Source organism: Labeo rohita, chromosome 18 (genome assembly GCF_022985175.1).
Source record: "Labeo rohita strain BAU-BD-2019 chromosome 18, IGBB_LRoh.1.0, whole genome shotgun sequence".
Lineage (NCBI taxonomy): Eukaryota > Metazoa > Chordata > Actinopteri > Cypriniformes > Cyprinidae > Labeo > Labeo rohita.
Genome location: NC_066886.1, coordinates 23,935,937 through 23,950,778, shown reverse-complemented (window position 1 = coordinate 23,950,778; position 14,842 = coordinate 23,935,937). Strand labels below are relative to the sequence as shown.

General features: G+C 34.6%; 1 protein-coding gene across 4 annotated transcripts in view; it reads right to left on the bottom strand.

Moving 5' to 3' along the window:
* Nucleotides 1–2,206: 2,206 nt before the first annotated feature.
* Nucleotides 2,207–14,842, bottom strand: part of tspan4a (tetraspanin 4a) — a 46,167-nt gene continuing 33,531 nt past the window's right edge. For all 4 annotated transcript variants that reach the window (XM_051134837.1, XM_051134836.1, XM_051134835.1 and 1 more), the window contains 5 exons: nt 9,999–10,073; nt 3,792–3,893; nt 3,519–3,650; nt 3,237–3,320; nt 2,207–3,159 (listed from right to left, as the gene is read on the bottom strand). In XM_051134837.1, the coding sequence (XP_050990794.1) occupies nt 3,091–3,159; nt 3,237–3,320; nt 3,519–3,650; nt 3,792–3,893; nt 9,999–10,073 (462 nt within the window). In that variant the 3' untranslated portion in view covers nt 2,207–3,090. The remainder of the gene's footprint in view (nt 3,160–3,236; nt 3,321–3,518; nt 3,651–3,791; nt 3,894–9,998; nt 10,074–14,842) is intronic.

The window sequence follows — 14,842 nt, the reverse complement described above, 5'->3', positions numbered from 1 at the left end:
GGTAGATTTCTTTTCATTTTGTTTTCATTTCATTTCTCACACTTAAACTGACATTTATTAAGTGTGGTAGTTTAGATCATAACAGAAATGCAAAAGTATAGCCTACATATTAAATATATTTTAAATATATTGATCTCTTCACCAGCAGTAATCTATCTGTGAAGCTGTCTGCAACTGGTAACTCTTCTAAATTCAGTACAATCCACTACTGGTTCTTGCCCTAATGGTTCTTAAAAAAAAATGTGGCTAAAAAAAACGGAGGAGAAGGAGGATGGGATTTGTCCATGAAGTGCATGGAGAGTCTGTAAAGTTATTGTGACAGCATTGTGTCTGTAGATTAAGGTGCTGCTGTTATGGTGTTTGTTTTCTCAGACCAGAAGGTCCATCTGATGATAGTTTTACAGCAGCATGACTGATTTAATTAAAGATGCTTCATCTGAGAGGTTTAAATATTCCTGCTGAAATATTTTAAACAGACAGTGCTCCATTTTGTTGATGAGTAGCATTTCAAAATTACACTCAATTCATCTTTTTTAATAGAGAAGCATATTCAGTATTGTAATAATTGCAGTGTAAAAAGGAGTTTTCACATTCACAGTCTTGACTTTGTCTCCAAATTAGAGATTTATGAACTAGAAAGAAATATTTCCTTACGTCTTGACTCTCTTTGGTTAAAGCAAGTGTCTTTGCACTCTGTTCCCATAAGAATGTGTGGACATTTTCTCATGTTCACAGCAAATCACTTAAAAAAGTGTTATAAAAAGTATATGAAACCAAACTAACGATTCATGATCGACCTAATTTTACTCATACATGCTTACAAAGTCACTGATTTGGCCTTTCAGAGGATGTTCATTATTCTGGAAGGACAGCGATCAAGGTTTTTTTATTGAAGAGGAAGAAAAATCAGGATGAATTATTAATCGGTGATACTGTAATGGAAGAAAGACAGATGCATATTATATGGAGTCAAATCGTTCAAGTGCCGGGGGAACATAAATGTATGCATGTACATATTAGAGTATGTACAGATCTACCTTGTGAGAATGTGATGTGAGACTGATTACACAAAAAAAAAAAAAAAAAAAAAAAGCAGTAGCAGCAATTGGGTTATGGAATATGCAAACTATCCTATGCAAACTATACAAACTATGAAAACTAGACATTCTTTCCATTGAGAATACACGAAACCTTAAATTAAACACCAAAAAGATTGTAGGTGAATTTGCTAAAAGAAAGGCCTGGCAAATGCAATGAGTAAGTAGTTGGTTGTTTTTTGTTTTTTGCATTTTGGGCCACTGTGCTAAGATTGTGTTTGCATGCAGTAATTTAGTACAATGTTTCTCAACCTGCACGCATATAATTCGTGGGTTAGATCCAAAGTTTAACGATCATAGAGTGATCATTTGTATGTGTTTCTAAATCTTGCCATTAAACCAATTTTAAACCATTCAAGCGCAAGAGGAGGTGAAAGACAACTCAATTTGGTGCATGTGCACTGTTTTCTGTGTGCAAACACTCAAAGTGCGCATACTGAGAGACGCATTTTTTTTAATGTGAAAGGGTAATGTGACTAAAAAAAGATTGGAAAATGCTGGTTTAGAAAATGCAGCAGCGTTTTAGTGCCACAGAAAAAAATAAATAAATAAAATTCAGATACATCCAGGACTGAATTGCTAGGGCGCTGTTGTCATTACAAATCTATACTATACTTTGTGCACATTAATTCTGTGTTTTACTCTTTCAGTGCACTGATTCCAGCCTTATTCTCATCTCAAATGGCACCTTAAACACTTCCAGTCATCCATCACTTCTGTACTTCAGTGTCAGAATGCACACAGGCCATCGGGTCAGTCATCAGCACACCTAGCAAAAGTGGCCATGAACGAGAGGTCCATCCTGAAACCTAAACTGACAAATAGCTGTAAATATTGTGACTGTAAGAAAGACACGGTCTGCATTGATGTAGTGATTGACAGGTGTGCTGTTCATAGTCATGCTGCAGTCTCTAACCACTGAATTCTGTCACATTCTTTCTGAAATATTATGAAAAACTATTTCAGTTATGAGTGTCAATGCATTTGAGCAATTTAGCTGCCCTTACTGCATTTACAAATAAAATCTATCGTTACACATTCAGTTTTACATTTAAGCAGTTGTGTTGGAAATGGCAAATACAAATTACATAATTAATTTGATTCTTACAAATTTTGTACATATTTATTCCCATCATTTTTCATAGGTATAGGAAATGCAAATCCAAATACAGGAATACATTGACATTTTACATTTTCATTTCAAATTAAATTCAGCTAAAAGCTTCCATAATTTTCAAGCGAAATATTTCTCAAAAAGAAGCTTGTTAGGTTCAAAATGATAAAACTTTACAAATGGTGTTAAAAACAAAGATATTTGAGACATAAATGTAAGTTTATGGTTGGATCTGTTTGGGCAGATTGAGTTTTAAAGATCTCTTTGGAATTTTTTTGTTCCTGTTTTAGTGGCACAGACGTGGTGTTCGGTTGTTTCTTCGGGCCACTGTCAATGCAATAAAGTTAAACTGTGCTTTTACTCTTTTACTGAATTGGATCTGTAGAACAGATTTGTGCTCTTTCCTGCATACTGTATGTACTCCATTTGCTCAATTAAAATGTCTGTTTTAATACTGTTTGCTTTAAAGACTGTCGAATAAGTCAGATATTCAAAAATCTGTTCTAAACATCTTACCTTTTAAATCTATTGAGAACTTACTCTGAATACATATAAACAGCAGTTGTTCATTTCAGATGTATTAATATGAAATTATACAAATATAAAATTATGACATTAGTTACTGGTCTCCCTGTTTAAAATTGCTATAGAATAATTTCTTCACAAATGGAAAAAAGGAATAAACTTTCCATTAAATATTCACAATAAAGAGCAATTTTCAGTATTTCAGTTCAGCTGGATTATAAAATCATGTTGTAAATAGCAGTGTGTTAGCAAATGTTACGACTGATTGCTGATTGAAGACAGAAGTGTGTGATGAAGAAGCAGAAATGGGCAGATGCACGTGTGTTTGGTCCTTTTCTGCTCTCAGCCACGTCTCTATGCATAGAACGTCTCCACTTTCACTGCGTGACAGAATATGGTCATGGAGAACACCAACCCCAGGATCTGCAAACACATGTAAATGATGATCCATCACTGAGCTCTCATATATTTATTATATTTGTGACGTAAGCTTTTAGTACCTGTGTTAAAGCTGTACACAGAGCAAAAATCCACAGAGCCACTAGATTCTCCTGCAGCCAGCCCTTCACTCGCTCGTAACATGGCTGTCAACATAAACCGCATCAGTCAGTCACATTAGAGAGGAAGATAGACAACATGGCAACTACAGAGCCACAACAGAGATTCTGTCTGTCCTGCCACGAACCGCCTGTTCCACTATAAAAATACATCAACACAGCAGAGAACAGAGCATGGGCTCTTTAAAGGCTAAAGCTGACTGGACTGATAATGAAGTTTCTTACAGCCGTCCACCAGGTCCCGGGATTCTCCAGACCACAGTTATCGCTGTACTCAAGACAGCAGGAGTCCGGCACACGCGTCGCATTAAACACGTGAAACCAGTCCGTGTGATTGGTCACTCCACAGCAGCGAAACTACAGCACACACACATGCCACACAGAGACACACACACAGCATTATCATGTGTCTTTCCTTCAAGACACTCAGCTATCTGACAGTGCTGCATTTCTGCTTCTTGGGAAGAAATTACTAACTACACTCTTAAGTAATCGTACATCAGTTTGGACGATGCTCCAGGCATTGGTTAGGCCGATGTTTCCTTCAGTCCCAAAGAGCTGCAGGCCCTTCTTCAGGTCACTTTGCGCATACAGATCAATCTAGAACACAGCATGAAGAAAAGCTTATTCACATAAGAATGACATTAAGAATGACTGTCGTATTTCAAAGAAAACAGGGTTTGTTAAATTATCCTCAGTAATACTCTTGATTAGTTTCTGAGGCTTAACAGAATGTGACATTCTGTTGCAACACTGATGCAGAAATTAATTGCTTACATGTTACCAAAAGATGTTTAGTTTTCCTATTTCCTTAAATCCTTACAGTTAAACTATTTGAGTTTTACTGCTGTGTAAAATTAATTTTCTATTTTCCAGTGGGTAGGACAAATTAATGTCATGGTATATTCTCTGAAAACAAGTTATCTAGTAATATTTTGTTATATATATTTTTTTATATATTATAAACGGTGTGAACTGTTGGTTCAGTCTCTGACTGTTGGTTGACTCTGATTTAAGGCCTTGTCTTTATACATGCATTATGTGCCACAATCTTGCTCTATTTTATTAGTTTCTGTAAAAAAAAAAAAAAAAAAAAAAAAACACTAAATCTAACATTTGTCACAACATTTTATTGTTGCTGTTTTATTGCTTTGATTGCTTCTAAGTCACTTCGTATAAAAGTGTCTGCTAAATTATTAAATGTAATTACAGTGGAACATTAAATAATGTCCCTGAAAATTACAAATGATCAGTAAAGCAATCTAATTACTCATTAATTATGCTTTGCATTTTAACAGAGCAATGTAATATAGTATGCAAATAGTGTTTGCGCTTAAAGTTTGCTGTTGTCAACACCCTGAAAACATGTGCAGATGAAACTGAGCCTGTTTTCGGTTGTGTGAAATGAAGCTGGTCACAAACGGACCTGTTTCCACAAGCATCAGATCAAACTGTGACATAATGGGTTAAATACATGACTACAGAACCGAGATGCTGGTTTTTGTGATTTTTTAAAGCGCCAGATAAACTGTTCTGTTCTTATGCTATTTAAGAACAATACTACAGTATATATCCTGCAGTTTTTCTTATATATTTACTCACTGTGACTGGACACATTTGCAAACATTTAATATCTGGCACTGACATGTAAAGCACACAAATAAGCTGAGCATATAGTTATATGAGTCTTATTCATTAAACACAAGCAGACTTATTTTCTGTGTATAAACTGCTGTCATCAATTTGGTGTAACAATTTACATGTGAATGGATTTATGCATGATTTTCACAGAAATGCACTGTTTCTGCTGGTTTTTCATGGATGAGGCCCACTGAGTGCTAAACATGAGCTGGTGAAACTACTGAGCTCATGAATGGACAAAGCCGTGCTTGTCTGAAGTCGTTACTGCTGGCCAAGAGTAATGTGTGTGAACAAACAGCAGGGGGAGATGAAGAAAAGACCACAGAAAACTCTATGATTATTTCTGTAAAGCGTTATAATTTCACTTTTATTTACATGTACATCCACATTAAAGTGAGATTTTGAGAATATAGTCATAATGTTATGAGAATAAGGTCATTGTGTAATTAAGACATAATGTTTTAAATAATGAAAATTCCTGAACCTTCATGAAAATTCTGCTCAAATTCACAAATGCCTTTTAAATCTCTTATTTGTTAGTTAAATGTGTGTTAATCCAATAATTTGGAAACAAAATGCACACACAGTGATTCTCAGTTAGCTCAATTAGCTAAATCGCCGCAAACGTGAATGATGTGTACAGGAACTCTGTGGGATCTTTAGATTCCCTTCAGGTTTGACTTCAGTAAATTACATAAATGAGAGACTAATTGGCCACATGCCACAACAGACTGGTTGATTTTTATAATTTTATTTATCACTGAAATTTATTTTCAAATGTACCACATTTATTTTGTCATGTCAAATTTCAAAACGCAATTTTGGGATCAGTGAAACCCTCTAATATATGACCTTGACTCTTCCATAATTTTTAAAATAAAGCAGAAACCACAAGATAAGAAGCATTTCAGTGATTTTACCACAAGTTGTGTGCTCAGGCAACGCAGAGTGTTGTACAACAGCAAAAACAGCCATATAATGAAAGGTAGTTTTATAAATAATGATAATAATCAATTCTCCTAGCAAATCATATTTTTCCTTAGAGTAACTGTAGGCTGTCAGTTAATTTTCCTGCAGCACGGCACATTAAATCTGGCTGCTGATGAACACGTGTCTGTGATGGCATATTTTATGAGAACAATCAGAACAATCAGTTTTATAATATTCTATAAAAAACTACTTTATTCAGGCAAAAAGTTTTACAGCACCAAATATATCATGGTATAGATATATGCAAATTAAATATGATCAGGCTGGTGTGTATTTTTGACAGAAGCAGTCAACATAAAGACAGAAAATACAGATGAAGACTAAAATTGTTCACATCTAAAATATTTAACTTATTCATCTCTGAATATATGACGTTAGGTAAAGCGTTTATGGAATATCATCCTTTTCTGATCACTAGCATATATATGAGTTATAAATGAGGGTTTGGCAGTCTTTACTACAGAGGAATTGCACTTCCGTCATCAGTCGGCCAAACAGACCGTTATCAATGAATTATTCAACACCACATACAGTGAGGAAACAGAAAAACAGGAAAAAGGCAGTGAGAAAGACAGCAATCTATACTATTAAAACCTGCCAATGAAAGCTTCCTCAAAGGATTGTGTTTCTATGCAATCCTCCAGATAGGATTTGAGTGCATGTATGCGCTGAACCCAGAGCCGTCATTTGAAACATAAATGTGCATTAAATAAGCATTGCGGCAGGGTTTTCACGCCTCCTTCCAGATCTCATGACAGACTGCTGCACCATTACAAACACGTGTCTATATCTATAACAGCTTCTCCATTATTCCCTGTGATCCATCAGCCAACATCTGCACTTCACAGCCCTCCTGATAGATGTAATACAGTAATACATCATAAATAATAAATATCAGTGAAGAGGAAGTAACAGACAGATGATAAAGAGGTCAAGGAGGTCATTTCTAATCATCTGTGTAGAACAGAATCAAGGAACGGAAGAAGAAAAATTATATACAGAATAACACAATTTCCACATTATTTTGCCTGTGTGTCATTGTAATCAATCCCTTTAGACCGGAGAGAATCATTATCTCCACTAGCAACGTGTTTCATGTACTAATTATATGTGTGTAAATCACATTATTCTTCCAGCTGACTTTTGTTAAAAGATTACAGTGACACACACTGAATAAAAGCCATTTATAATGAACAGGCTAATCCTAATCATTTAACATTTTATATAATTTAAAATATAATTATAATATAGCAGCATATATAACAAACTAACAGCCCGTCATCATATACTGTCTGTGCTTTTGTCAGATGCAGCTTTAGTAACTTAACAAACACACACACATACGCGCACACACAAATTGTAAGGTAAACCTATGTAACTAATCTTATACCTGTTTTTCATCTTCCTCTACTTTATTTATTATCTATCTGCTGCCAAAGACATCAACTACAGACTAATATAGGCTAATATAATGAATGTCTATACGGCCTAAAATCATGATTATACTTTATTTATTCTAACTCTGTACATTACATCGTTTCCCAACCCAGTTTTAAAAAACAATATTACACACTGTTCCTAATAATAATTCTTGATAAAATGATTGGTCAATATTAATTTTTCTAAGGAAAAATGTAGCGCAGCAGTATTCGCTAAAACAAAACTCAAAACATCTGCCACAAGATCATGTGACCAGTTACCACATTTCCAACGGATGGTATCAGTCCTCCCATTTTGATCAACCAAATTATGTTTTATTTTGATGCAGACAAATTTTATGGTGTTGCATGAAGACAATGTGCCATTAACTGAGTGGGTTGTAGGAAGGGTGTGTGGGTGTGACCCCCTAAAGCTTAAACACCCTGAAGTACCAAACATGATGTTGGGGGTCACAGAAAGTAAACTACTCATGATATGAAGCTTTACATGTAAATACAAATATAAAAGATATTTTGAGCTCTAGCTGACTTTAATAGTAATTTTGTCCAACAGTAGCATTTATTGTAAATTAAATCAATAATACAAAGACCATTACATCATCCAGAGGTGTGTTATAAATGCTCAGAATAAATTAATCAATAATAATGTTCTAAGATTTCAATCACCAGCGAAGAGCGACTGAACAGTGTAGTATTTCTCTAACAGCAGCTATGCTTTTAAACAGTGAAGGACATTTGCATTTTGTAATTTCAAACAATGAAGAACATTCACATTTTGCTGTAAAACAACTCAAGTACATTGTTAATATCTTGTTTTTTCTGATCATATTTTTGTGAAAAGCATCTTAACTTATTTTGTCTAATCTTTATCTTTGCTGAAATAACAAAACCTGACACTGAGCAGATTACGACTGATGAAATGTGAACTAATGGTGTGCTTTGTCTCTCTGGTGAGTGTTGAGAAAGCTGTACTGTAGCTGATGAGATTCTGTAGAGTCTGTCACAGTACGATGGTCCACGGTGGAAATATGTTGCTGTCACTGGAAGTGTCTTTGGAAACTGCCCATTACACTATGTTGCCATATGTGCTTTGAGGAGAACGGCCAAGAAAACGATGGCAGTTTGTTGTGAGAGACTCACAGAGAGACTGAAGACACTGAAGACATCCTGATTCATTTACAGTGTGATATATTGCACCAACAGGCATCCTTAGTGATCAAATCATTTCAACTGTTCTTCAGTGATGGAATGGCTCAGAAAAAAATCATGTCATTATGATTACCTTTGCACTACTGCAAAGATCATGTCAGCCTTGGATATCTGACTATGTGCATATGTGTAGTTCATGCAGTGATATGTCTATATTTCATATGACAGACCTATAGTCTGTGGAAAGATGGATGTTTTGTTAATCGCATTTATGAGACTACTGCAAAATTAAAGACTGACAACTTGTGCTTTGTGATTATCAAGACTGAATGAATATAGACCCTTCAAGAGGTAAAGCCCAGGTGCCCCTTACAGTGTTAATGCAGCCCTGATAGAGAATACTAACCCAATAAATAACTTGCTTAAACTCTTCTTAATGCTGTTCCTATGGGAACTTGCCAATAATAAAAAAATAAGGTAAAGACTGATGTTTTCAAAAAGAGTAAACCAGAAGGAATTTAATAAGCCTCTGATGTTTACTGTAAGATGACATGTTTCTTTCTTAAAGCTTTTATTACTGTAACTTTCTGTACTGAGAGCATAAATTAAAACAGCTTCACACTATCTCTAAAATGATCTTGATCTAACATGAGCACCAAAATCTAATTTTAACCCTTCTGGTGCTGTTCTGTCTTTTTTTTTTTTACTTTATCAGAATGGTACGAACCCTTGCTATGTGAACATTTGCTATGTGAACACACACACAAAAATAATGAGCATGATTCATAAAGATTAAATGGTCCTTAAAAAAAATGTCACACTTGTACTGTTCACTGTCAAAATGACAACAGTGTAAACTAATTTTATCTTGTGAAAATGTTTGGTACTGCAGCCAAGCAAAATCTTACTGAAGATCACCCATTTTCTTTTTCTTTTTATGCCAGGAGTTTGCCTAGAGAACCAGCTGACGATGTTAATCATCCTTCATTTGTTTTTTGTTTTGTTTTTTTTCACAAGTCACATTTGGTCTTGCAAGTCTCCATGAGATCTTGTCTCACTGTGCGAAATTATGTAGTGTGTGCGTTCGGAGGATTATAATGTTAAACGTAGGCTGAAACAGTTTTAAAATCAGTTGAGGTTTGAAAAACCTGTGTCCCTGGCCTAACAGGTAATGAATGGATCAAAACTATTCCTTAAATATAATTTAGTACTATAAAATCTCCTAAAAATACTAAATAAGAAAATTATTGAACTAAAATATGGTTCATTTTATTGAGGAAAAATATTTCCATTTGTTTTTTTGATGGTGGTTTGGCTTTCAATTCTGGGATTGTTTTATGCTATAATAGTGGTGTTCTTGCTAGTCTTTTGTATTAAAAGTCTGATTAAACAGTTTATCATTATACTTCTATAAGTAAGTCCTGAATGCTGCCATTGACCAAACACAATCCATGAAATAATATAAAATAATTAATTCTGCACGTACCTGATCTTGATATGTGAAGAACAGAATCATGAACAGAATCTCCAACAATAATATCAGGAGCAACAGAATGAAGAACTGTAGAAACACAAGCAGATGAGAGTTTATTAGATTATTATTATTATTTTTATTAGACTGTCAATGATTGCAGGCCTTCAAGTCAAGAGCATCTGCTGTGTCTAAAATCACTTCTGGTTCAGTGCATATTTGCTGTCAGCCAGTTTGTAGTACTGACCAAATTCCATTTATTTATTCATTCATTCAAATTCAGATAATTAATTTTTCATTCAGTGGATTATATTGTGAAATAGGGGCATATGATATTGACAAAAAGGATATATAAATATTTTCTGGAATTTTGTTGTTGATGATAATTAGACAATCAGTATTTTGCTGATTGTGTTTTTGTACTGGTATCTTGGCTGGTTCAGACCTGTTGTTGCCATCAGGAATTTCAAAGGGCATTGTATCTTTATCTGGCCATTATCTAAACCGATGCACAGTTTTCATGTCAAATTCATGTATTTGATCAATAAATTCAAGTAGAATAATAAAACACTGTAGTGTTGTTCTCAGTCAGTAAAATCAGTATAACAAAATCCATCTTTGCATTGCAGAAGTGGACAGAAGCTGCATCTGAAGTGGCATTTTGGTGATTTTACATAGACAGCACTTATGCTGCAATTGCATATATTACGCTATTTTTCATGTTTTAAAATGACGTGCAAAATTAATATTTTAAATTTAAAAATATTTAAAAGTGTAATTATACATTAAAAATTTAACTAAAGTAACGGTCTTAATGAGTGAGTCACTGCGTCATTCAATCAATTAATTCAAAGGGTTAATTGATTCAGAAACGAAGTAAGAGACTGTCTTTATGAATGAGCCATTGAGTTATTCACTCAGCTGATTCAAAACCAGTTTAAAAAATGTAAAAAATGTAAAATCCTGTGCCTAAAATGTAACTTAATATTAATTTTTAGGTTTATTGAACTATTGTATAAAATCAGTGCCACATTTGCAATTGTACTGATGAAGTGTGCTGATGAAGCTCTTATAGACACACCTAGTAAACAATAATGTACCCTCAAATACACTTTATTGGCCATATAATACAGTATGAAGAAAACTGACAAGCTTAATTCGCAGCTACTTTATTCTTGCAGTCTTTACTTCATGCTGTTTCAATTTTTTTACTTTACAGTTCTAACTTCTTTGACTTTACAGTTAATTAAAAAAAATCTGCATTAAAGTATAGCAAGCCCAAATTATACAGACACTTAATGGTATCCTTCCAGTATCTTTCTTGACTAGCTGATAATAATGTGCTGTAATTACACAGAAGATTGTATTTGGTGGAAGACTTCAATCCATTTTAATGCAATTCTAAAGAATACATTTGTCATCCAATCCTTTACTATAACCTATACACCTCAAATAATGTGTTCATGACTGTTTATGATCTGTGTAGAAACATGGGCCACTTTGGATGGAACTGTGCTTTAAAGGAAAACGGTAACACTTTAGAATACAGTTCTGTCATTAGTGAATAACTACACAGGAACAAATGATTAATGCACCATTAACACTCTAGTAACTACTATTTACTAAAACGAAATTCTGATTAGCAAATCAGTAAGTAATAGTGCTCAGTCGAAAGCGGTAGTTCAATATTAGCTAATCAGTTACTACTATTTTTTCATATCTCCCAAAGAACTACTAAGAACTACAGGTTCATAATTAATGTGAATGATGCAAAATGAATAATTAATTCTGAAGAAAAGATCATGGTAACCCACTAGTAATGACTCAGGTAACACCAAATACTTCAGAAGGGATTACAAATTATTTGGATCCATATTCTAAAGTGAAGATCATGATAACTCCTTAGTAATGACTGAAATCATTGTAAGCTATCGAGGTGTAAGGTTTTGAATAGTAAAGACTCAACATACTTCAGAAGGAATTACTAATTATTTAGATCCATATTCTAAAGTGAAGATCATGGTAACCCACTAGTAACGACTCAAGTGTTACCAAAGCCATCGGAAGTATAACTATCCAGAACCTTACAAAAACCTCAATAGTTTTTAATGACTTTAGTCATTACTAAAGAGTTATCATTATCTTCACTTTAGAATATGGATCCAAATAATTAGTAATTCCTTCTGAAGTATTTGGTAATACCCCAGTCATTACTAATGGGTTACCATGATCTTCACTTTAGAATTAATTATACATTTTGCATTATTTACATTAATTACGAACATGTATATAGTAGTTCTTAGTAGTTCTCTGGGTGATATGAAACAAAATAGTAGTTACTGATTAGCTAATAGTGAACTACTATGTTCAACTGAGTGCTATGACTTACTGATTCGTTAATATTAGTTACTAGATTGTTAATATTGCATTAGTCATTTGTTCTTGTTATTCATTAATGACGGAACTGTATTCTAAAGTGTTACCGGGAAAACTACTAAAATAAATAAATAGAATCGTGTATGTTTGTTATTTGTGTTTATTTGTGTAATTTTAATGAACAAACAGACCCTATTAGACAAAAAAACCCTATAGGCAGTAGTGCATGAGTGAATGAGTAAGTGATTCGGGATGCAGCATATGTGATTCACCATCACTGCACTGCTTGAGATTCTCTGACTGTAATGCTGTTTAAATGATTAATTTCTCATCAACCCAACCTTCATTTCTCATCATTGATCTCGTGCCTCAGAAACTCACTAGAACTGTCAAGCTATAACATGCTGTGAACAGAGAAGATGCGACTCATTGTCCCATAATGGTTTTCACACCTCCAGTCTCATTAGAAGTCATGTGAAAAAGATAGGACACCCTATTGAATTCCATGGTTTTCCGTATCAGGACATAATAAAAAAATGATCTGGTCCTTGAAAGGTCTTAAAATTTGGAAAATAAATCCTCAGATAAACATCATCACATGATATATCACACTGTGTCATTATTTATTTAACAAAAATAAAGCCAAGAGGGAAAGGCCATGTGTGACAAAGTTAGGACACCCTATAATTCAACTGCCTGTAGATCCACTTTTAGCAGCAATAACTTGAAGCATTCATTTTCTGTGTGACTTTATCAGTCTCTCACATCGTTCTGGAGGAATTTGGACCACTCGTCTTTTCAAAGTTGCTCCAGTTTATTGAGGTTTGTGGGCATTTGCTTATGCACAGCTCTCACCACAGCATTTGAGTCAGGATGAGCTCTGGACTTGGACTGGGCTATTGCAACACCTTGATTCTTTTCTTTTCAGCCATTCTGTTGTAGATTTGCAGGTGTGCTTGGGATCATTGTCCTGTTGCATGACCCAATTTTGGCCCAACTTTAGATGTCGGACAGATGCCCTCGCATTTGACTCTAGAATACTTTGATATACAGAGAAGTTCATGGCCAACTCAATGACTGTGAGGTGCCCAGGTCCTGTGGCTACAAAACAAGCCCAAAATTATTAGCCCTTCGCCAGCATGCTTGTCTTTTGGTATGAGGTGTTTGTGCTGATATGCTCTTTAGGTTTTCACCAAACTTGGCACTGTGCATTATGGCCAAACATATCCATCTCAAAGGACATTATTCTAGAAGACCTGTGTTTTGTTAAGATGCAACTTTGCAGAACTAAACTGTGCTGCAATGTTTTTGGTTTTTTTTAGATAGAAGAGGCTTTCTTCTGCCAAGCCTTCCAAACATGCCATTTTTGTCCCATATTTTTATAATAGTATTGTCATGAACTTCATCATTTAACATGTTAACTGAGGCCTGTAGAGTCTGAGGTGTAGTTCTTGGGTTGTCTGTCATTTCTTACACGGTCTGATCTTGGGGTGAATTTTCTGGGACATCCACTCCTGGAAGGAGAGGTGTCTGTTTTAAATGTCTTCCACTTGTGAATAAACTTTAAATTGTTTGGAAATGGCCGAATTACTCTTCTCAAATTGATGCAACAGCAACAATTGCTTCTCTAAGATGATTGCTGATGTCTTACCTCCTTGGCATTGTGTTAACACACACCTGAAGGCTCCAGACCAGCAAACTCAGACTTGCTGATGATCAGTTAATCAAAGGTATTTGATTAGCAGTGCTTGGCTGTTATTTACCCTCTTAATTCCAATGTTAACAGTAAGGGTGTCCTAAGTTGTCACACGTGGCTTTTACATTTTGGTTTTATTTTTGTTCAGTTAATGATGACACGGTGCAATTTGTCATGCATTGTTGTTCATCTGAGGTTTTCTTTTCAAAATTTTAAGACCAGCCAAGGACCAGTTTTTTTTAATGATGTCCTGATACGGAAAACCATGGAATTCAATAGGGTGTCCTAACTTTTTCATATGACTGTATTTATGTAAGATCTCAGTATGAGCTCAGGTTCAGCAGGTGTTATTAAGTATAATACTTAAATCATATACTGACAATAGACACCAATGCCAAGGTCTCTGGAAAGAGGTTTGAATCAGTTATATTTGTGTTTCACACGGTTGAATGATGAGTCCAGTGGCAGTGATATGTTTCACTGGGGAAAGAGCACATTCTCAGGGCCATAAGCTTCTTGTTATTATGATTTTTGAACTTTCTTTTTCAGACTTGGTTTTCTAACTCTTTCCTTTTCTGTTAGCTGAACACTGTTTGCTCTTTGGTCCTTTGCGATCCACTGAAGTGTTAAATTTTTAAAATTTAAAATCTTAAATTTTATATAGTTGACTGTTGACAAATATGATGCAGGGCAACAATTCCACAAATGCAGTTATGCCCTAAAATTCAAGATATCTGGTGCAAAAACTGTCCCTGTATGTGTTTTCTCAAATTTATATATATCACAA